This window comes from Balaenoptera physalus (genome assembly GCF_965194825.1).
Source record: "Balaenoptera physalus genome assembly, chromosome: X".
Taxonomy (NCBI): domain Eukaryota; kingdom Metazoa; phylum Chordata; class Mammalia; order Artiodactyla; family Balaenopteridae; genus Balaenoptera; species Balaenoptera physalus.
This window is the reverse complement of record NC_138903.1, coordinates 77,591-98,602: the sequence shown is the minus strand read 5'-3', so window position 1 is coordinate 98,602 and position 21,012 is coordinate 77,591. Positions and strand designations below refer to the sequence as shown.

The 21,012-nt window shown below is 61.6% G+C and overlaps 1 protein-coding gene across 4 annotated transcripts in view; it reads left to right on the top strand.

Annotated features, from left to right (window-relative positions):
- Window positions 1-21,012, top strand: part of LOC309652444 (serine/threonine-protein phosphatase 2A regulatory subunit B'' subunit beta-like) — a 65,005-nt gene that overhangs the window by 41,771 nt on the left and 2,222 nt on the right. For 3 of the 4 annotated variants that reach the window (XM_082446236.1, XM_082446239.1, XM_082446238.1), the window contains 10 exons: window positions 8,720-8,823; window positions 9,047-9,149; window positions 9,934-10,008; window positions 11,473-11,559; window positions 12,882-13,038; window positions 16,276-16,324; window positions 17,429-17,518; window positions 17,869-18,044; window positions 18,669-18,787; window positions 18,990-19,096. In XM_082446236.1, coding sequence (XP_082302362.1) covers window positions 8,720-8,823; window positions 9,047-9,149; window positions 9,934-10,008; window positions 11,473-11,559; window positions 12,882-13,038; window positions 16,276-16,324; window positions 17,429-17,518; window positions 17,869-18,044; window positions 18,669-18,787; window positions 18,990-19,096 — 1,067 coding nt within the window. The remainder of the gene's footprint in view (window positions 1-8,719; window positions 8,824-9,046; window positions 9,150-9,933; window positions 10,009-11,472; window positions 11,560-12,881; window positions 13,039-16,275; window positions 16,325-17,428; window positions 17,519-17,868; window positions 18,045-18,668; window positions 18,788-18,989; window positions 19,097-21,012) is intronic. The other variant, XM_082446237.1, reaches the window with a different exon arrangement.

The following is a 21,012-nucleotide window of genomic DNA, read 5'->3' as shown; positions in this document are numbered from 1 at the left end:
TTCACGTGAGTGGAACCAGGACTAACTGTCCTGTGTCTGACGTCTTTCCTGTACTTGGCATCACGTCCTCGAGGTCCATGCGCGTGGTGGCCTGTGTCAGAGCTTCTCTCCTATCCACGGCTGGGCCATGTTCCATTGGGTGCTTGCGCCCCGTTCTGCTTATTCAGTCACCCGTAGCTGGGCGTTTGGGTGGTTTCCACCTTTCGGCTGTCGCGAGCAGTGCTCCTGTGAACACTTGAGTACGAGTGTTTGTGTGAGGCCCCGTTTTCAGTTCTTTCGGCTGGGGGGGGCGGTGGGCGGTGGTGTGGGTGTGTGTACACACACCTAGGAGTGGAATTGCTGGGTCATGTGGTGATTCTGCGTTTGACGTACGGAGGGACCACCCCGCTGATTTCCACGGCAGCTGCGCCATTTGCGTCCCCACCAGCACGTGTGGGTCCCGTCGCTCCACACCCTCAGCACACTTGCTCTTCTCTCCCTTTAATTGTAGCCGTTTGTCTTGGTTCAGGCTGATGTACCAATCCTGCAGACTGGGTGGCTTATAAAACAGGAGTTTACTTCTCATAGTTCTGGAGGCTGGACGTCCGAGATCAGGGTGTCAGCAGGGCTGGTTCTGGTGAGGGCCGTCCTCTGGGGCACAGAAGTTTCTTGCTGTGCCCTCACGCGGAAGAAGGGGTGAGGGAGCTCTCTGGAGTCCCTTTTGTAAGGACACTAATCCCGTTCATGACCTCATCACCTCCCAAAGGCTCCACCTCCTAACACCATCACCTCGGGGATTAAGTTTCAACATAAGACCTTTGCGGGGTGGGGTGGGGACACGGACATTCAGACCATAGCTCTATCCTACTGGGTATATGGAGACAGCTTGTTTTAATTTGCACATTTCTAATGACTATCAGTACTGAGCGAGCATCTTTTAAGTGTGCCCATTTATCATTGTATGTCTTCTTTCATGACATGCCTGTTCAGGTAGATCATTTGCCCGTTTAAAAATCTGGTGTTTTCTTACTGTTGAGTTATATGTGCTTTGCATACATTCTAGGTACAAGTCCTTTGTCAGAGGTACTGTGTAGCAGACGTTTTCTCCCAATGTTCTCTTGTCTTTCTGCTCTCGTAACAGTGTTTGGAATTGCAAACGTTTTTCATTTTGATTGTGTCCAGTTTTCAGATTTTTTCCCCACTTGGTTTATGCATTTGTATCCTTGATGGGAAGTGTTGGCAAATCCGAGGCCAGTAGGATTTTTCTCATGTGTTTTCTTCTAAAGGCCGATTCGGGTAACTCTTCCCTTCAGGTCTGTGCTCCACTCTGAGCTGGGTATTGGCGCATGTGGGGTAGGAGGGAAGGTGCGTCTCTGCACACGGTGTCCAGTGGCCCCAGACCCGCTCGCTGGGCACCCCGTCCGCCCGCTGACTTGCCTTGGCACCTTCTTCCGACGGGAATTGCCGTACGCGAGTCTGTCCCTGGACGCTCTTGGGTGTTGGTGACGGGCCGTCTGTCACAGCAGGACAGCACTGGCCCCGCTGCTGTAGCTTCACTGCTGTGTTCACGTCCGGCAGTGCTGATTTTCCTGCTTCTCTCTGATTCTCAAGTGCTGCGACTGCTCTGGTGTCTCTGCATTCCCACGTGAACTGCAGAATCACCGTCCCCACGCCTGCTGGGGAAAGAAGCCTGCTGGGATTCGGGTTGTGATCGTTTGAGTGTGTAGGTGAATTTGGGGACAGTCCACGCCTTTCCAACATCGAGTCTGCCGGGTTATGACCCCGGCATTTCTCAGACTCTAAGTCATCATTAATTTCTCTCAGTACCGTTTTGTCATGTTGGTCTTTCCTCAAACGTATGAATACTTGGGCATAACCCAGTGTTTCATGTCTTTGACGATACTGTCAGTAGCGTTATTTTGCTTCAGTTCATGGCTGTTCCTTGAAGTGTGCAGAACTGCTGTTGGTTTTTGTGTGTTGGCTTTGGACGACACATAAGATCACTTTTTCAGGTTCCTTAGGAGTTTCCAGTAGACGATCACGCCCTCTGCACATGAAGAGAGTGTCCCCGTTTGCTCCGTAATCTGCGGGTCTTGTATCCTCTTTCCTGCCCTGTTCGCTGTGCTGGCTGGGCCTCCGTGAGGACGTTGACTCGGGGTATGGGAGCACCATAGCCCTCGCCCCCCCAGCCTTGGGGCGCGTCACTCCCCGCAGACGCAGCGTGGGAGCTGCAGCTGCTCCTGTGTCCTTTATCAGGTTGAGGAACCTAGTTTGCTGAGAGCCCTTTTACTGTGTAAAATCTTGAACGCGTGTTGAAATATGCTTTTCTGCACGTATTGAGTGCTCCTGTGGCTTTTCTTCTTCCCTCAAGCCGTCTTGCGTCTTTGGATGAATCCCACTTCATCATAAATCCTGTCTCTTCCTCCTTCCGTGCTTTTGGGTTCTGATTGTTTGTGTCTTGTTAGGGTTCAAATCCAGGCTCCGGAAGGACGCCCATCTGGAGACGCGTTGTCCAGTGAGTTCTCTGGCTCGGCAGCAGGGTGGCCTGGCCTCACAGCATTGGTTGGGTTATTGAGCCGCGTGTTTAGAACTGGGATGGTGTTTCACGATAAACGTTTGGCAGAATTCACAGTGAAGCATTTGGGGTTGGACATTCTCTCCCTGGGAAGGTTGTGGACATTGAGTTTGATGGGGTAGTTCCCGTCCTTCAAGTGTGTGCCCAGCTCCTGTGACTTGGTGAATTTATTGACACACATTGTTGATAAGAATCCACACGTTTAGGGTCTGTACTGACTGACGTCCCTCTGCCACTTCTGATGTTGGCATTTGTGTCTTCTGTCCTTATCCTCAGTTGGTTTGGCCAGAAGTTTTTTATTTTCCTGATCTCTTCTGAGAACTAGCTTTTAGTTTTGCTAACTTTTTTGTAGTGATTTCCTATCGCATTGATTTCCCGTCTGTATTGTTTCCTCTCTTCTGCTCACGTTAGGGCTAACTGTTCTCCTTGCAGTTTCTTAACGAGGCAGCTCTGTCCACTCAGCCTTTCTGCTTTGCTCACGGAAGCACTTAATGCTGTGAACTTCCTTCCGAGCGCTGCTTGACCGGCATCCCAAACGTTGTTGATGTGTTGGTTTTTGGGTTTTTTTGTGTGTTTTTTTTCCCTTCTCATTCAGTGCAAACTACATTTGTGTTTGCCTTGTAAACGTCTCCTTTGGCTGACGCGTTGTTTAGAATTTTGTCGTCTTGACGCTCACCTCCTGCAGCTCGTTTCGGCGTGTTTTGGTTACTGAGCTCCAGCTTAGTTCTGGCGTGGGCAGGGTGCCCTGTCTGCTCTCAGTGCTTCCAGATGCGCTGAGACTTGTTTTCTGGGCTGAGGGTGGTCGTCTTGGTAAACGCGCACGTGAAGGTCGTCCAGCCCTGAGCGTCGGTTTGCTCCCTGGGTTCCGAGCGTGTCCGGGCCCCGGCGTTTCGGCAGCTTCTGCCTGTTCCGTCAGTTGCGGGAGAGGGTGCGGCTCCCGACGGTGAGTGACTGCGGGCTTTCCTCGGGGAGCTGCGGGCCGGGGGCCACGGCCTTTGTGCCTCTGTGGGCGGCTGTGTCGTGTGAGGACCTCCTGTCCCCAGATCAGCTCCGTCCTCACACCCCTCCTTCTCTCTCGTCATCGCGACACGGCCCTTGTTCTTGCCGGAGACGTGCTTCTCGGGAGCCTGCGTGCCCGAGGTCAGTGGACCCGCTCCTCTGAACACAGAAAGGGGCAAACGGCTGGTCTGTGAAAAGGGCAGTCTCTGCTTCCCTTCCCTGCGCAGGGGGGCCCCTGTCGGCACACGTGTGGGCTTTGATCTGGGCGTCCTGCAGTTCTTCCCGTTCTGAGCCCTGCTGCCTGGAGTTAGCACGGCGGGTGCTGAGCCCATGGGGCCACACCCATTTCACACGCCAGGCCCGCGTCCCAGGCTGTCACCTGTGTGTCCGTCTGACCGGCTCTGGATTCCGGGGCTTCCCACGACCCCCCTCATGACCCCCCTGCTGTTGGTTTTTGTGTGTTGGCTTTGGACGACACATGCCCATCAGATCACTTTTTCAGGTTCCTTAGGGGTTTCTCATAGACGATCACGTCTATTCCGCAGTTCCGCAGTTTGCTCGGCAGCCCACAGGACTCAGGGAAACACCAGTTCGTTATAAAGGGTTCCTTATAAAGGGTATGCTGAGGGGTACCGGTGAGCAGCCTGGAGAAGAGGCATCAGGGTGCGGCGTCGGGGGCTCCCCAGTGCAGCAGTCTGTCCGCGTGGAGTTGGGGTGCATCTCCGTCCTGGTACGGCGGATTTGTTCCCTAGCTTGGAAGGCCCCTGAACCCACTCCTTTAGGGGCTGTTTCAGAGGCTTCATCCCGTGGGCATGATCGAGGTTTCTCTCCACCTCTGCCTTCGCCCTCTGCAGAGAATGCCGGGGCGCTGAAAGTTCCAGCTCAGTAACCGTGGCGTGGGCTCTTTAAGGACAGCCCCATCCACGAAGAAACAGGCTCCTGTCCCCCCAGGAGATTCCAAGGGACTTCGGGGCTCTGTGTCCGGACCTGGGGGCAGAGGCCAAATATCAGCACAGAAGCCGCTCCTGGCACTGGTTCGTGGTGGGAGCGCAGATGCTCTGGGAATCCCTCCCTTAGGGGACCCCACGTGGTCAGGAGCCCCGTGGGGGGGGAGCCGGGCAAAGGCCAGCCTGCACCTGCTGATGGTCCACACGCGGAGTCCTGCTCAGGTGGGTGTCAGATGCCCTGTGCCACGGGAGCCAAGCCAGACCCCAGGCCCCAGCCAGATGCTGCCGTGTTCGGGACAGGCTGTGTGGACGGACGGGGAGCTCTGTGTGTGCGCGGGCGTCGGGGGGTGCCGTGAGGGGCGTGAGGGAGGGGATCGGGGTCACCGCGGGGCTGCTCCTGACGGGGTGACGCGGGCCTCGGCGTGTGCCCGGGTCTCCCGTCACGTACGCTAGGTGAAAGTTACAGACCTGTAAAACCTTACCATGTCGTGTGTTCTTCCCTTCAGGGTGGCGTTTTACCATATTTTTAAACACATTTCTTCGTACCTCTGGATTTCAGAGTTGGTGTTTCCTGTTCCCTTAGAATGTTTGCAGACGGTCCTGAGAGGTAGTGGACGGAGGTCACGGTGAAAGCGTTAGGATGGACTCTCCAGCTGCCTGTGGGGTGGGTGGGCTTGGAAATGCAGGCACCGCTCGTTCTGGGACGTGAAAGCAGGCGTCACCCCACGGGCAAGGGCACAGCTCCTGCCGTGCGGTGGACAGACGCACGGCCGTGGGACGGGACGGTGCCGTCGCCCGAGTCCGTCCAGCGAGCTGTCACGTGCCCGCGCGAGCGCTCCAGGAGGGATGCCCGAGGCCCCTGGCTCCCCGGTCCCTGCCGCCTGCGCCCTCCCGCCCCGGGAAGCGGCCAGTGCCCCCCGTGCCCCGGCTCACACAGCCCCGTCGGGGCCCTGGCGCCAGCATCCCTGTCAGGAGGCCTCCGCTGCCCATCGCCCCAGGCCGCGCGCCCACCTGCGCGGAGCAGAGGCCTTTCAGCCCGCACTGTGCCCGAGCCTCGCCCCGTGGTCCCCTCCCCAGCGTGTGCGCGAAGCCACAGAGCGTCCAGACGCACGGCTCCCGCGCAGCTGGGCTGCTCCCTCCCGGGGCGCCGAGGATAAGGCGCCGGCGCGCTCTGGGCCTGGCGGCGTGGGCAGGAGCGGGCTCCGGCTGTCTCCCCCGGGGCGGCCCCTGGCCGCGGGCGTGCGTGGCCGGTGCTCGGGTCCTGCCAGACCATCTGCCGGCAGCTCCGCCGCCACCTCCCCGACCCGCGGGCGATGCCCGTGACGCGGGTCCTGTGAGCGCCGTCGCCCGTGTGGGCTTCTGTGGGGACCCAGTTTGCGCCTTTCCTCTGCCTCTCCCTCCGGAGTCCGGCCGTGTTCACACCTTCTCCCTGCAGGGCCTGTCGCTCTCTTGGGCCCTTGGCCTTTTTTCCTGCACCTTTGCCTTAGTTTGAAGTCTGTGTGTGACCCCGTTGTCAGGATAATGCCCTGCGAACGTTTTCCTGGTCTGCGGCTTGTTTTTGTGCCCTCGGCGACGTCTGCCCCAGAGTTCTGGTGGGGAAGCGGTTCAGTCCACCCACCTTCTCTTTCAGAGTTTTGGTGTTTGAGTCACGTTTAGGGAACCTTTGCTTCTCCAGCATCGGGACGATCTCCTACATTTCATTCTGGAGTTTCACCGTCCACGCTTGGGGCTGGGATCCGTCCCTCCTCATGGTTTTGTAGAGTTGCCCCGCCGACCAGCTGGGCTCTCACTAGAGACGATCGTTCCCTCTGAGCTGCCGCCAGCTTTGTCTGTGTGCTGAGTTGGTGGGTGGCACCAGCTCAGGGGTCTGTCCCTAAAGTGGTCCCTTCCTCTTTGCCCTGATGCACAGCCTCAGTGCTGTGACTGCACGGAAAGCTTGACAGTCGTGTGCGTTTGCATGTGGGCTTTGAATGAGCTGGTTGATTTCTGCAAAACACACCTTGCTGGGTGTGCATTGGCTTTGCATTGAATCTGTGGGTCGTCTGGGGAACAGTTGACATTTTAACACATTATTGACTGGGGGATTTTTGCAGAAACTAACGCCTGTACCTGTAATAATGTCTCCAGTCAAAAATGTGTCAACAGCATTAAGTGTCCAGTCCAGGAATCTGTATGGTCTGTCCCTCCATTTGGGGGCTTTTTGATTTCTCGCAGCCACGCTTTCTCGTTCCCTTTATAGAGATCTCACACTTTCAGTTACGTTTACGTGTAGGTTGGTGTCTTTTATGCTTTTCATAGATGGCACTGTTACATTTTCTGTTTTCTAATTGCTTGGCGCCAGTGTGTGGAAATATAATTGATTTTTGTACATTGTCCTGGGATCCCGCAGCTTTGCTGGTTTTCTGTTACAAGTAAGTCCCCTACGTACACACCTTCAAGTTGCGAACTTTTAGAGATGCGAACGTGCTTACCGTCAGCGTCAGGCACGAGTGACGTTGCAGCTTGCCCTCCGTCTCCTACTGCCGGAGATCCTTCAGTTCTACCATCTCCCACCTCCTCTCCCTCCTCCAGGCAGTAACTCTTCTTGCCTGTTCACTCGATGCCAGCCCCTGTGTGCCAGCTTTATACTGGACTACTGTACTTTTCAAGGTACTGTAAAAATGTAAAAATGTTTTCTTCATCTTTTGTGTTTGTTTTTTATGTATCATTTGCATGGAAAGTATTAGAAATCTGTTACAGTACAGTACTATGCAGCCGACTGTGTTAGTTGGGTAGCTAGGCTGACTTTGTTGGACTTACAGACAAACTGGACTTTGGAACGTGCTCTCGGAATGGAACTCTTTCGTGTGTAGGGGACTTAGTGTAATTCTGGTATTTCGTAAACCTTTCGGAATTCTCCCTACTGCCGCGTATTTGTGAATTACCAGAGTTTTCTCTTTGTCTCTGCCCCGAGCGTCCCCTCCTCCATCTCTGCTGGTGGAGCCTGTCCCGTTCCAGCTCAGGGCAGAGCCGGCCGGCACGTGTCCCCACGTGCAGATGTGAGCCGTGGGCTCCTGTGTACGCTCCTGATTACAGTGCTGTGTTCCTTTCTGTTCTTAAGTTTCCTGGCCTGTTGTTTGTTTCACTGTGATTTTTTTTTTTTTTTTTTACTGCTGGATTCGATTTGCCGGCCTGGATTTGTGTGGGATGTTGGCATCTCTGTTCCTGGGAGCTGAGGGGGCCTGATCTCCCCTCACAGGTGTCAGGGTCCAGGACGTGCAGCCTCGTAACAGGAGTTGGGAGACGTCCCTTGTTTCCATTCTCTGGAAGAGTGTGGGTACCATCCACGTGATTTCTTCCCTAAAGCAGGGCCCGGGATTTTCTTAGCGGGAAGGCTTTAAGCCACGGGTTCGGTCTCTTGAAATGTAGAACCGTCTGGATGTCCGTTGTCAGTTGTGGTTGGACACGTCTGTTAGTCAAGGGGTCTGCCCGTTTGCCTGCAGTTGTCGCGTTTCCTGGCCTCCAGTTTTTGGGAGTGTCAGCTGCCTGTCTGTCCAGCGCTGGCGGGCTCTGCAGTGACCGCTGACGTGGGGAGCGCGCGTTTCCTTTTTCTTCTTCTCCAGGAGTGTTGTTGAGGGGTAATTGCTTGCTTAAAAGCTTTCCGAAGAGCTGACTCGGCCTTGTTGACTCTCTCTGTCGCGTATCTGCTCTCTTTTTCTCTTCTCTCAGCCTTTGTTGTTTCCGCCCTGCTGCTTCTGCGTTTTCGGGAGGGAAGCTCAGAGTGTGGGTTTTCCGCCTGTGTCCCGGTCAGCACCTGCGTTGACAGCTGTGGCCGCCAGCCCTGCGGTCGCCTCGGCCCCTGAGATGTGCCCGGGTCACAGCCTCGTCCTTGTCGCACCCCGAGTGTCCCCTGACCTCCTCTGTCGCTTACGCCGCCCCGACGCGTCATCGGAGGTGCTGCACGTCCAGGGCTGGGCACGTGCTCGTCGCCTCCCTACAGCTGCCGACGTGCCGCCTCCAGTTGCGGCAGGCGGTCTGTGCCGCGTGCTCGGGAGCGCCGTTGCCCTCGGCGTCTCCGGAGTGACGGCTGGGAGAGGCTGCCCCTCCCCGCGGAGGCCCGTGGCGCTGGCGCAGGCGCTGGGCTGCGCGGTCGGGCTGTCTGCACGCGGTGCGCTCCCGGCCGCTGCGGGGGCTCGGGCAGCGCTAACCCTGTGTCCCCTCCCCTCCCCTCCGCCCGCAGGCCTGCGGCTGCCCGCTCTACTGGAAGGGGCCGCTCTTCTGCGGCGCCGGCGGGGAGCGCACGGGCTCCGTCTCCGTGCACAAGTTCGTCGCCATGTGGAGAAAGTGAGTGCCGGGGCGGGAGTGGTGGCCCGGCCGTGCCTCTGCCTCCACTGGCCGGTGCTCCTGCGGCCGGGACAGTAAGGGACGGAGACGGATGTCCGGGGGTGCCCGGCACGGCCGCCGTGTCCCTTGCGGGGGCCCCGTCCATCTGTGCCCGTCCTCCGGAGTCTGGGGAGGGGCCTGTGGACGCGCGCAGGGTGCAGCTGGGGTGCCCTCTGTCGCCCAGGATGCTCCAGAGCTGTCACGATGACGCGGCCAAGTTCGTCCACCTGCTCGTGAGCCCCGGCGGCAACTCCCTGGCGCAGGAGGACTTCATCCCCTTCTTGCAGGTGCGTCCCCGCCTCCCTGCCGCACACGCCTCCCGTCCCCACCTCCCTGCCGCACACGCCCTCGCCCCCGCCCCCTCCTCGCAGGCGCGCCCCGGTGTCTACACCCCGGGGGCTGGCGGGCGGGCAGGCGGGCTCCTCCGAAGCTGGCTCCGTGCAGTCCCTCCAGACCTGCGTGAGAGTCAGGACGGTGTAGACAGCTGCACACCTGAGCCCGCGGAGCGTGGAGTCGCACCTTCGGGCGCCGGGCCGCCCACGAGAGGCCGCTCGCGGTTTGCAGAACGCGCATTTCCAGACGCCGTTCTGGTTCCTGTAAACACGGTTTTGTTTAGCGCTCTCTGTTACGTCCTGTAGAGGGGAATCGAAGGCGGTCCCCGGTTACCCGCGTGTTCCACGTGAACACGGAGTAACTGAAGTTACCAAACCATTTGAATGGAAGCGACTTAAAGGGCTCCTGGGACTGCAGTGCTTTGTTAAGTGAGGATATCACCAATTTTCTTTCTCAGAATCTGGGGTGGAGTTCCACGGTGGTCTTTTATACATTTATACGTGTCAGGTTGTTACCTTCGGCCGCGACAGGTGGCGTGCTTCCTTAGCTCGTGGCCCAGATGATTCTGTGTGATCCTTTAATTTGATGTGATTTCACATAAGCGTGTGTCTGGGGTGACGCTGCGTGAGCGGCTCTGTGGCTGGATGTGTGAACCTGGGTGTTGGTGGTGGACACGTGCGCGCTTATCCCTGGGCCTGGCGGCACATCCCAGGGCCGTGTCCCGTCCCCCGTGTGCAGGACGTGGTGAACACCCACCCGGGCTTGGCATTCCTGAAGGAAGCGTCGGAGTTCCACTCCCGCTACATCACCACGGTGAGTACGAGCACGTCCGCTGCCCCTGTGGCTTCCGTGGGCGCCTGAGGCCCGGGCTCCAGGCCTGCCGTGAGGGAACGGACACCCAGCCCCCGCACCCGTGGCCCTTCACAGCCCCGCTTTCTCACCAGGAAGCGGGTGTGGGGCTCGGGCACGGGTGGGCTGTGTGTCCCACCTGGGTCCCAGCTGGGCCCCAGCTGGGCGCGCTCAGCGAGAGCCTGGGTGGTCCTGGCCGCGTGCCCCGGGCTCGGACAGGTCGGGGCAGGCGAGGGGACGTCCACAGACCCAGCGGTCTCCCTCTCTGGGCAGCCTGGGCCCCTCAGCCTGAGGGCCTGTCCTCCTCGGCTCCAGGCCAGCACGCCCAGCGAGTTGGAGCGCGGCGGGCGGGGTGCCGGCCTGGCCCTGGAGCGCGGCGGGCGGGGTGCCGGCCTGGCCCGGGGACACGAGGACTCCACAGCCCAGCCCCCGCCCCTGCCCCGGTCAGAGGTCGCCTGGGGAGGACGGCCCTCCGGCTCTGGGTGGAGGTGGGCAGCGCCGCGGCCCCATGGCACACTTGTTGCGTGGCATGGAGCCGTCGCTCGTGGAAGCCCGCGTGCCCGCGGTTCCACAGGCCTCCCTCCGCCCCCTCACCGCTCCACGTCGCCCTGAGGGGTCGTCGTCGAGGAGCGGTGCCCGGAGCCGTGCCTTATTCCAGTGGCGGCAGGGAGCGCTGCGTGTGAACGGGGCTGGGTGCCAGGAGCTCCGTTCCCGTGCCCCGGCCTCCTTGCGCAGACAGGACAAGGCAGGGCACGTCCGGGCGGAGGGGACGGGCTACAGCAGGGACGGGGGAGGGGATGCCCCGGGAGGAGGACAGGTGAGGGGACAGCCCGTGACAGGGACAGGCGAGGGGACGTCTCAGATGAGGATAAGTGAGCAGATGCCCCGGGACAGGCGAGGGGCGTCCCCACCTGGGAGCAGAGCTAAGCCCCGTGGCCAAGGTGGGCCTCACTGTGCAGGGCGCAGGGGTCACTCTCTGGTCTTAACGTTTTCCATTCAGTGGTCAGTTGAGCGTCCGTGGAAGCATTGGGAGCAGTTTTTCAAACCACCCGCAGTGTAAGAAAGACTCCCAGCCACACAGGAACTGCATGCCCACGCCGTCCCAGCTCAGGTGTGGCCATCTCACCCGGACATCCCCCTGCATGTGGCAGCGGGTCCGCCTCTCTTGCCACCTGTGTCCTCCCTGCAGCTGGAGGCAGGACTGCTTCCCCCCCACCGTCTGATGACGTGCGGGGCGGTCGCCCTCTGCTGGCGACACGGGGCCCTGCGGCCCAGGGTGCGGATCTCCTGGTGAGGCCAGGCAGGAGCTCGTAGGCGAGGTCCCAGGCCGGGTACCTGCAGGACCACACGTGGGGTTGCTGCACAGTCACGTGTGGGGCCCCCAGCCCCCCGCGTCCCGGTGCTCAGCCGACGGGCCTCTTCCTACAGGTCATACAGAGGATCTTCTACACGGTCAACAGGTCCTGGTCCGGGAGGATCACGTGCGCGGAGCTCCGGAGGAGCACGTTCCTGCAGGTGGGTGGCGGCTGCCCGAGGGGACACGGGGCCTCCTGCATGCCCCCGCCCACTCATCCAGCCTCTCGGCATCCACCGCGACCCATCCACCCATCCCTCCGCCCGCCCCCCAGCGATCCCCATCCCTCCACCAACCTGTCAGCGGTCACCCACCCGTCTGCCCACCCGTCGTCATTACCCCCGCCCAGCCTCCCTCTCTCCCTTCCCTTCCCCAGCGTCATCCGTTTCTCCGCCCACACACCAACAGTCCATTCTTTATCCATATACACGTTGTCGGTCGGTCCACCCACCCCTCTGCCCACCTGTCGTCTCTCCCTGCACCCACCAGCCTGTCACCCGTTCTTCCATCGGCTGACGCATCACCTGTTTCCCCCACCCGGTCCACCCACCCGTCGTCCACCTCCTTGTCCATCCACCCAGCCGTTACCCATCCCTCCAGCACGCTATCACCTGTTCCTGCCTCCATCCCCCACCCACCATCCCCTTCTTCATCTACCCACGCACTCGTTCATCCCTCCACCCCCCCACCAGTAACCCGTCGCTACACCAACCCCTAGATCATCCCTCTGTCCACCCTCCCATCCTCCATCCCCCTCCCTCCACCCTCCCATCCTCCATCCCCCTCCCTCCACCCACCCACTCTCCATCCGCCTCCCTCCACCCTCCCATTCTCCATTCCTCCACCCCTCCACCCAGCACCCAGCTTATCCGCGGTCACCCCATTCATCTGCCCACCTGTCATCGTTACCCCACCCACCTTGCATCCCTCCACCCAGTACCCAGCGTATCCGCGGTCACCCCATTCATCTGCCCACCTGTCATCACTACCCCACCCACCTTGCATCCCTCCACCGTCATCCGTCCCTCGTCCCCCGACTCGTCCATCATCCGTTCATTTTCCTTCCTTTCCTTTATCCACCCGCCAACCCTTTTTCTTCTTCCATTCGTCGTGTACCCTTCCTCCCCTTGTCCATCCCGGAGGCACGGCCCCGCCCTCTGGGGAGCGGGTGCACCCGGGTTCTGTGGACCTGTGCGTGTCGACAAGGGCGGGGCTGACCCACTCGCGTCAGGAGCCCCCGGCCACGAGAGCGTACGTGCTTGGGCTGCTCCGTGCTGCAGTCTCGGGGCCCTGACCGGTGCGCCCCGACCTGGGTGCTGGGCTCCCAGCCCTCAAGCAGGTCTCCACCAGCGCTGACCCTCCACCCTCAAGACATGAGACTCCTGGGCGGGGCGGGGCGGGGGGGGGTCCCACCTGCGGGAGGCCCGTCTCCACGCTGCAGCCGGAGGTGCCTGGCAGCGGTCTTCTGGGTCTGTCCTGGCAGAACGTGGCGCTCCTGGAAGACGAGGCGGACATCAATCAGCTGACCGAGTTCTTCTCCTACGAGCACTTCTACGTCATCTACTGCAAGTTCTGGGAGCTGGACACAGACCACGACCTGCTCATTGACGCGCAGGACCTGGCCCGGCACAGCGACCACGGTGAGGGCGCGGCCGGCGGGCGGCGGGGACGCAGCACGGGACGCACGGGGACCGGGACGGACACGGGACACGGCACGGGACTCACGGGGACCGGGGCGGACACGGGACACGGCACGGGACGCACGGGGACCGGGACGGACACGGGACACGGCACGGGATGCATGGGGACCGGGGCGGACACAGAATACACCACAGGACATATGGGGACCGGGACAGACACGGGACACATGGGAATGGGGCAGACACGGGACACAGCACAGGACGGATGGGGGTCGGGGCGGACATGGGACAGCACGGGACCCGCGGGGACCGGGACGCACAGGTCCTGCCGTTGGTGGAGGCGCTCTCTGGGGGGCGTGGAGCCCCCGTCCTGAGCAGAGGTAGCGGCTGCCCCACACAGGCTGCGTCCGTCCGTCCGTCCCCCCACTCTCCCCGCCCACCTCCCCTCCGTTTGTGCTCAAGTGTTTCGGGGCCACCCCACCCGTCATTTCACGCCAGGTCTCCTGATGAGCCCCGGCGTGGGCCAGTCTGGGTGCCGCCCTGAGCCCCCAGCCCCTGTTCCCATAGCTGAGCAAACTGTGCCCGTATGCTGTATCTCTCGGCAGCGTTCCCCTCGCTCCCTCCCTCCTCCCGCGGCTTCCTGCTCTGTGTCGGGGCCTCGAGCGGCCTGTCTGCGGAGTGGACGGTGCCCTGTCTGCGTGGGCGGCTCTGGGCACCGTCCTGAGGCGAGATTCCAGCTCGGGGCCGCTGGGGCCGGGGCGGGTGGGACGGCGGCGGCGGGGAGACGCGGTTCTCTGAGAGGTTGTACTTCTGGCTTCTGGGTTTGACTGTGAGCTTCCGTGCCTTCTCACCACAGAAAGGCCTGAGAAGTTGCACTCTGGCCTCTCACAGTTCAGGAGCAGCAGGGGGGAATCCAGTGTCAATGCTTCTTTGATGAGAGAAAATTACCACCTCCCACCTCCCGTGACAAGAAATCACATTTTCAGGGTACACAGAGTGGGCCAGAATTTAAGTGCGCCGTGGGTTCTTAGTTTTAGAAACAATTTTCTTAAGACTTCACGTTTTCGTGTAACGGATATTTCACGTACCCACGCGCACAACCGAATTTCTGCATCCTCAGGGCGTGTGTCTTGTCTGTGGTGACGGGGCCCGGACGTGAGCTCCCCGGGGCACTGTCTGCTTGCTATATCTCTTGGACTGGCCTTGCGAGGGTGCCGTGGACGCTGGCGTGTGGACGCCTAAGCGGACATGGGTCTCTCTCAACTCCGTCCCTAAATTCGACGCCTGGTCTCAACTCCCAACTCCCTCTGTGATCTCGGGAATAGCTCCAGGCGCAGACCCGTGGTGGCCGGCACGTGGTTCCCCAGATCGGGGGTCACCTGTCCCCGCCTGTCCCCACGACCCTCTCCTGGTGCCCACATCCCTGTGTCACTGTGTCCACCCCGTCGAGGTCTCACGTCAGGGCGTCTCGTGGGGCTGGTGTTGGGGCTTTGTCACCAGGCTGGGCTGGTGGCGTTGTGGCCTCGTCTGTCCTGGAGACACGACTGACTGTGGGGACCGTGGTCTTGCGGCCAGCACAGGACACTGGGTGGCTTTGGGCACAGTCCCCCAGCTGTGGACGTCAGTGCCGTGATGCGTCCCTCTCCTTCCATCTGCCGCCTCCTAACCTACCAGGTCCTGCACGAGAGGCGGCAGGGCTCCTCCTTACGTCGTGGGAAGGAACGGGCAGAGGGGCAGAGCTGACCTGTCCCGTGTCCCACGGACGAGTGGGTTCTGGTCTCAGATTGCCGGTCGTGGCAGTGAGTCTGAGACAGCTGTCCAGTTCCCTGGGGCTGTCGTCATGGCGGGATGGGGAGGGACCCTCAAAGAACAGGAAATTATCCTCCTAGTTCTGAGGCCAGAGGTCCAAAACCAACGCATTTATGAAGGACTGTCATCCAGGAGGGGCTTCCTGAGGCGGCTGTCTCGGATGACCGCAAATCGGGGGCTTAAAATCCATCCTCCCCCGTCCTGGGGACCAGCCGTCTGAGGTCAAGGTGTCCCAGGGCCGCGCTCCCTCCAGAGGCTCCAGGGGAGGGTCCTGCCCGCCTCTTCCAGCTTCTGGGGGCTCCAGGCGTCCCTGGGCTTGTGGCCGCCTCCCTCCCGTCTCTGCCTCTGTCTTCACGGGGCTTCTCCTCTGTATCTGGGTCTCTCCTTTTCTGTCTCTTAGAAGGACCCTGTCATTGGATGTAGGGCCACCCTCCTCCAGGAGGCCACCTCATCTCAGACCCTTCACTGCATCACATCTGCAGAGACCCTGTTTCCACATGAGGTCCCGTTCGCAGCCCAGGAGTCAGGACGTGGACGTGTCTTTCTGAGAAACACTGTTCAGCCTCTGACACCATCCGGTCATTTCCCATTAGAGGTGACTTTCAGTGAGGCCGGATGACTTGGGGGAAAAGACACTTGGTCATTTCCCCATTTTTGTGGCTATAGATCTTGGGTATGGGCTGAAAAGTGTCCCCAAAATTTACACGATGAAGCCCTGACCCCCGGGACCTCAGGATGTGACAGTATTTGGAGATGAGACCTTCAAAGAGGGGATGAAGGTAAAATGAGATCACTAGGTTGGGTCCTGATCCCACAGGACAGGTGTCCTTATAAGAAGAGGAGATCAGAACCCAGACACACACAGAGGGACAGCCCTGTGAGGACACAGGGAGGAGAGGGCCGTCTACACGCCCAGGAGAGAGGCCTCAGGAGGGACCAGCCCTGCCCACACCGGGATCTCAGACTGCAGCCTCCGGGACTGGGGGAGAAATAACGTGTGCCGTTTAAGCCGCCCCGTCTGCGGTGCTTCATCATGGCATCCCCAGCCGACTGATTTGGTGTCTTTCACTCTTCCATCCTCTTAGTTGCCGGCAGGTTGGATGCATTTGTGTGCTGATCACAACAACTGAGTGTTTGGAGGCAGAGCTTCCGAGAGGGTGGACGTGTGCGTCCTGCCTTTACCGCCCGCTCTGTCTTGGGGCCCCTGGGCCAGCTCTTCACTCTGCTTTGCTCTGGGCTCAGGTCCGGGACTGGAACGCGCCGGGCAGCGCTGAGGGAGGCCGGGAGCAGGAGGTTCGGTCCCGAGGGTTCCGCCTGACCGGGCTGGGGTCTCGGCCTTCAGACCTGAGCCCGCCCGGCCACCTGCACAGCTGCGACGCTGGGCCAGGAGCAGCGTGCGGGGCTCACGGCCGGCTTCCTCTTTTGCAGCCATATCCACCAAGATGATCGAGAGGATCTTCTCCGGAGCCGTGACGCGGTGCGTCCCAGCCACTCTCGTCGGGGTTTGGGCTGACGTTCCGCACGCGCGTCCGGGTCTGACTCATTCGCTCCTGATGTGAGGTGGCCGTGCTCTGGGAGCGTGTGCCATCGTCACATGAGGTCGTGAGTTAGGGACACGTGTACACACCTTTGTCACACGAGGTCACGAGTCGGGGACGCATGCCACTCAGGTCACATGTAAGGGACACGCCATCGTCACAGGTCGTGAGTTAGGGACACGCGTACACACCTTTGTCACACGAGGTCACGAGTCGGGGACACACCTTTGTTACACGAGGTCACGAGTCCGGGACACATGCCACTCACATGAGGTCACATGTAAGGGACACGCCATTGTCGCATGAGGTCGTGAGTTAGGGACACGCGTACACACCTTTGTCACACGAGGTCACAAGTCGGGGACACATCTTTGTTACACGAGGTCATGAGTTGGGGACATGTGCCAGTCACATGAGGTCACATGTAAAGGACACACCATTGTCGCATGAGGTCGCGAGTTAGGGACACGCACACACACCTTTGTCACACGAGGTCACAAGTCGGGAACACACCTTTGTTACACGAGGTCATGAGTCGGGGACACGTGCCACTCACATGAGGTCACATGTAAGGGACACGCCATTGTCGCATGAGGTCGCGAGTTAGGGACACACATACACACCTTTGTCACACGAGGTCACAAGTCGGGAACACACCTTTGTTACACGAGGTCATGAGTCGGGGACACATGCCACTCACATGAGGTCACATGTAAGGGACACACCATTGTCGCATGAGGTCGTGAGTTAGGGACTAGCGTACACACCTTTGCCACGAGGTCGTGAGTCGGGGGACACAGGCCCCTGCCCCTGAGACTGTGAGGCGGCTGTGACCACGGCGGCTGCTCCTGCCCCAGCTGGGCCCCAGGGACCCTCCTCCGGGTCACGTGGTCTCTCAGGCCTTGTCCCGAGGAGGAACCAAGGGCGCAGACCTGGGCCAGGTGCACGGTTCCCCACGCCCCGGGGGAGGTGGGCGGGGACCCCACCTCAGGCCGCCGCTGCCTGACGCAGTCTTTGTCTCTCGGTTCTGGCCCTGAATCCAGAGGGAAAAAAGTGCAGAAAGAAGGAAAAATAAGCTACGCTGACTTTGTCTGGTTCTTGATCTCCGAGGAAGACAAGAAAACCCCGACCAGGTGAGTATCTGGCAGCTGCTCTCTGCTCCACTTGCTAGAACGCTTAGAAGCAGGGGCTGGTGGTCACCCCCGAGCGAGGGCACCCCCCCTCCGTGATCCACCTGGGCAAGGTCAGACACAGGCAAGGCTCGCACTGGGGGAGGGTCCCCGGGTGGTGGCGTCTGTCCCAGGCGGGGCTCGCGCTGGGGGAGGGGTCGGGGTGCTGGCGTCTGTCCCAGGCGGGGCTCGCACTGGGGGAGGGGTCCCCGGGTGGTGACATCTGTCCCAGGCGGGGCTCGCACTGGGGCAGGCGTCCCCGGGTGCTGGGGTCCGTGCTGGGCGGCCATGCTGACCGTGGCGCGGTGTCACAGCATTGAGTACTGGTTCCGCTGCATGGACCTGGATGGGGACGGGGTGCTGTCCGTGTACGAGCTGGAGTACTTCTATGAGGAGCAGTGCCGCCGGCTGGACAGCATGGCCATCGAGGCCCTGCCCTTTGAGGACTGCCTGTGCCAGATGCTGGACCTGGTGAAGCCCCAGAGCGAAGGTGATGCCGGGGGGCGGGTTCCCCCCGTGAGATAGGGACACCCCCATGGCCCGGTGCCTGTGCTGCTTCACGGCCCACGTGGGGAGCCCAAGCCCAGGACGCCCGGTGTGGGCACTTCAGAGGGCCCCCCGCCCTCGGCTCCCCCTCGTCCAGCCCTGTGCTGGGGTCCCTGGGGTGTGTTTGGTGGGTGTGGGAGCCGGGAGCCCACCAGGTGCGTCCGTCCAGGGGCGCCCAGGACACCTTCCAGGGTCAGAGGCTGGCTCTGCCCGGACCCACCCGCCTCAGTCGGTGTCATGCGTCCGTGTCCTGCACCCTGGTCTCAGGTGTCGGCACCGGGGGCCACGGTGTCCTGGGCCTTCCTGCCCTGGCTTAGGGGCTCCTGACCCGTGTCCGCGGGTCCAGGGCAGCTCGGGTCCCGCCCTCAGGTGACTCGCGCGCGGCCCTCACTGCGTCGGGCCCTGTCTCCCGCCCTCCCCCTCCCCCGGGCTTCTGCCCACACCCGTGGCCTGGCTCGCGGCGGGGGGCGCTGGGTCCTGAGGCGCGTCGTTACGCACGCACGGAGGGGACGCGGCTCCTGGGCGCACGTGGGAGCCGCGTGAGCTCACGTGCCGCCCCTGCCCGCAGGGAGGATCACGCTTCACGACCTGAAGAAGTGCAAGCTGGCCAGCGTCTTCTTCGACACCTTCTTCAACATCGAGAAGTACCTGGACCACGAGCAGAGAGAGCAGGTCTCCCTGTTCAGGGTGAGCGGGGGGCGGGGCGCGTGGGCACCTCCGGGTCTTCTCCCCCTCCGCCCCCCCGGGTGACATGACGTGCATGCTTCCCGCAGGAGAGCAGGTCTCCCTGTTCAGGGTGAGCAGGGGGCGGGGCGCGTGGGCACCTCCGGGTCCTCTCCCCCTCCCCCCCCCGCCAGCCCGTGTGACACGACGCGCATGCTTCCTGCAGGAGAGCGAAAGCGAGGGCCCCGAGATGTCCGACTGGGAGAGGTACGCCGCCGAGGAGTACGACATCCTGGTGGCTGAGGAGGCCGTGGGGGAGCCCTGGGACGATGAGTAAGGGCGCGGCGGGGACACGGGGGCCCGGGACGCGGGGACGGCCAGCTGGGGGGAACGGGGGCCCGGGACGCGGGGATGCAGGTGGGGGGATGGGGGCCCGGGACGTGGGGATGGCCAGCTGGGGGGACGGGGGACCCCCCCCCCCCCCCGTGTCACAGCCCGAGGAGCCCGCAGGCAAGAGACGCCTGCTGCGCTCCACCTGCCGCCGCCCCACCCCGAGGGCAGGGACCTGTGGAGGCTGGGCCCGCAGCTCCCCGCCCTGTCCCCGGGCGCTCACCCCGCTCCCGACCGCCCGGCCTCACACAGCCCTGGCCCCGGGAGAGCTTCCTGCTGAGTCAGGCCCTTCCGCGGCTCCACACACGGTCCTCCGGGGTCCCGTGTGCCATCTCCCGAGCTCTCTCGCCCTCGGGGGTGGGACCAGCAGCGGCTTGAGGGGCGCAGAGCCCACCCCTGCGGAAGGGTGGCCAGGGGAGCCGGCAGGGCAGCCCCTCGTGGGGCTTCCCGTCGGGGAGCGTGGTTGTAGCTCAGTGGGCGCGCCTGCCGACGACGCCCCTCCTCCCCCGTGGCTGGCGGGTGTGGACAGGTGAGGGGGGCGGGGACTGCGCGTCTCCCCCAGGGCCTTGGTGCTCAGGCTTGAAAGCAACCTTGCGGTAGAGGAGGGTCGGGGTCCGGCGTTCATGCCTGCGTCCCTGACGGGCTCGGACCCCCACCCGGTCCCGCCCAGAGCCTCCCCGCCTGCCTCCTCCCCTGCCGTGGCTGCTCGGCCCCAGGGCCGGGGCTGGCACGGCTCCTCGTGTGTGTGGCGCACGGGTGGCAGTGGAGCCCGGGGCCTGACGGTCACCCTCCGCCTCTGAGGAGGGGGCTTCAGCTTGCCGACAGCGGCGCTGCCTGCCCAGGGGTCCGAGGGGGTTCAGAGTGGGCGGGACGGTGAGCACGCCTGTCACCCCGGACCCCGCCCACCCTCAGGGCCTGTCTTTGGTCCAGGTGTTTGGCCTTTTCCAGAAGGTCACAGAGGTGGAATCCCCCAGCCCCTTCACGCCCGCCTTTGCGCTCAGCACGCGGCCTCTCGGAGCCCCGCGCGTCCCTGGGCGCGTCAGGAGCTGGGCCCCGTCACGCCTGGCCGCGTCCTCACTGGCGATGGACGCTGGCTTGCCGGTGTCCGTTGCTTCGGGCCTGGGCACGCGTGGACGGCTGCGCTGCTGAGACGTGCGAGCTCGTTTCGTGGGGCTGTAAGCGCTCGTCTCCTGGCTCAGAGCCTGGGCGGGAGGTTCCGGGTCACCTCCACGAGCCGCCCACCCATCTTCCCACGTGGCTGCGCCACTTTGCGTCCCCGCCGGTGTCGGGCGTGCGTTCCCGCCGCTCCACATCCTCGCCGGCTCTGCCGTGGTTACGGTTTGTTTGTTTTTTTAATTGTAGCCACTCGGACGTGTGCAGCAGGATTGCGTCCCGGCTTTAGCTGTCCTTGTCGCCCTTTTCTGGTGAAGGGCCGTGTCTTCTGTCTGTTCCTCATCGTGGGTTATTTGTTTCCTTCTGATCAAGTCTCAGGGGTTCTTTACGTCTTCTGGATACAAGCCCTTCAGGAGAGAGGGAACTTGTATTTCCTCGCCGTTTGTGGTATATCTTTTCCTTCTCCTAACCTTGTGTATCACGGAGGAGACGCTCTGAGCTTTGATGAACTGCCATTTGTCACTTTGTCTTTATGGGCTGGGCTTTGGTGTCACGTGTAAGAAATGATTGCCTAATGCAAAGCCACAGAAACTCTTCTGGAAGTTGCAGCATTTTCCACTTTACGCTGGGTCTGTGATCTGCTCTGAGGGACCTCCCCTGCGGGGCATGGGGTCTGGTCCAGGTTACTTTTTTATGCACGTGGATGTCCAGTGTAACGCAAGGCCACCAGATCGGCATCTCTGTTG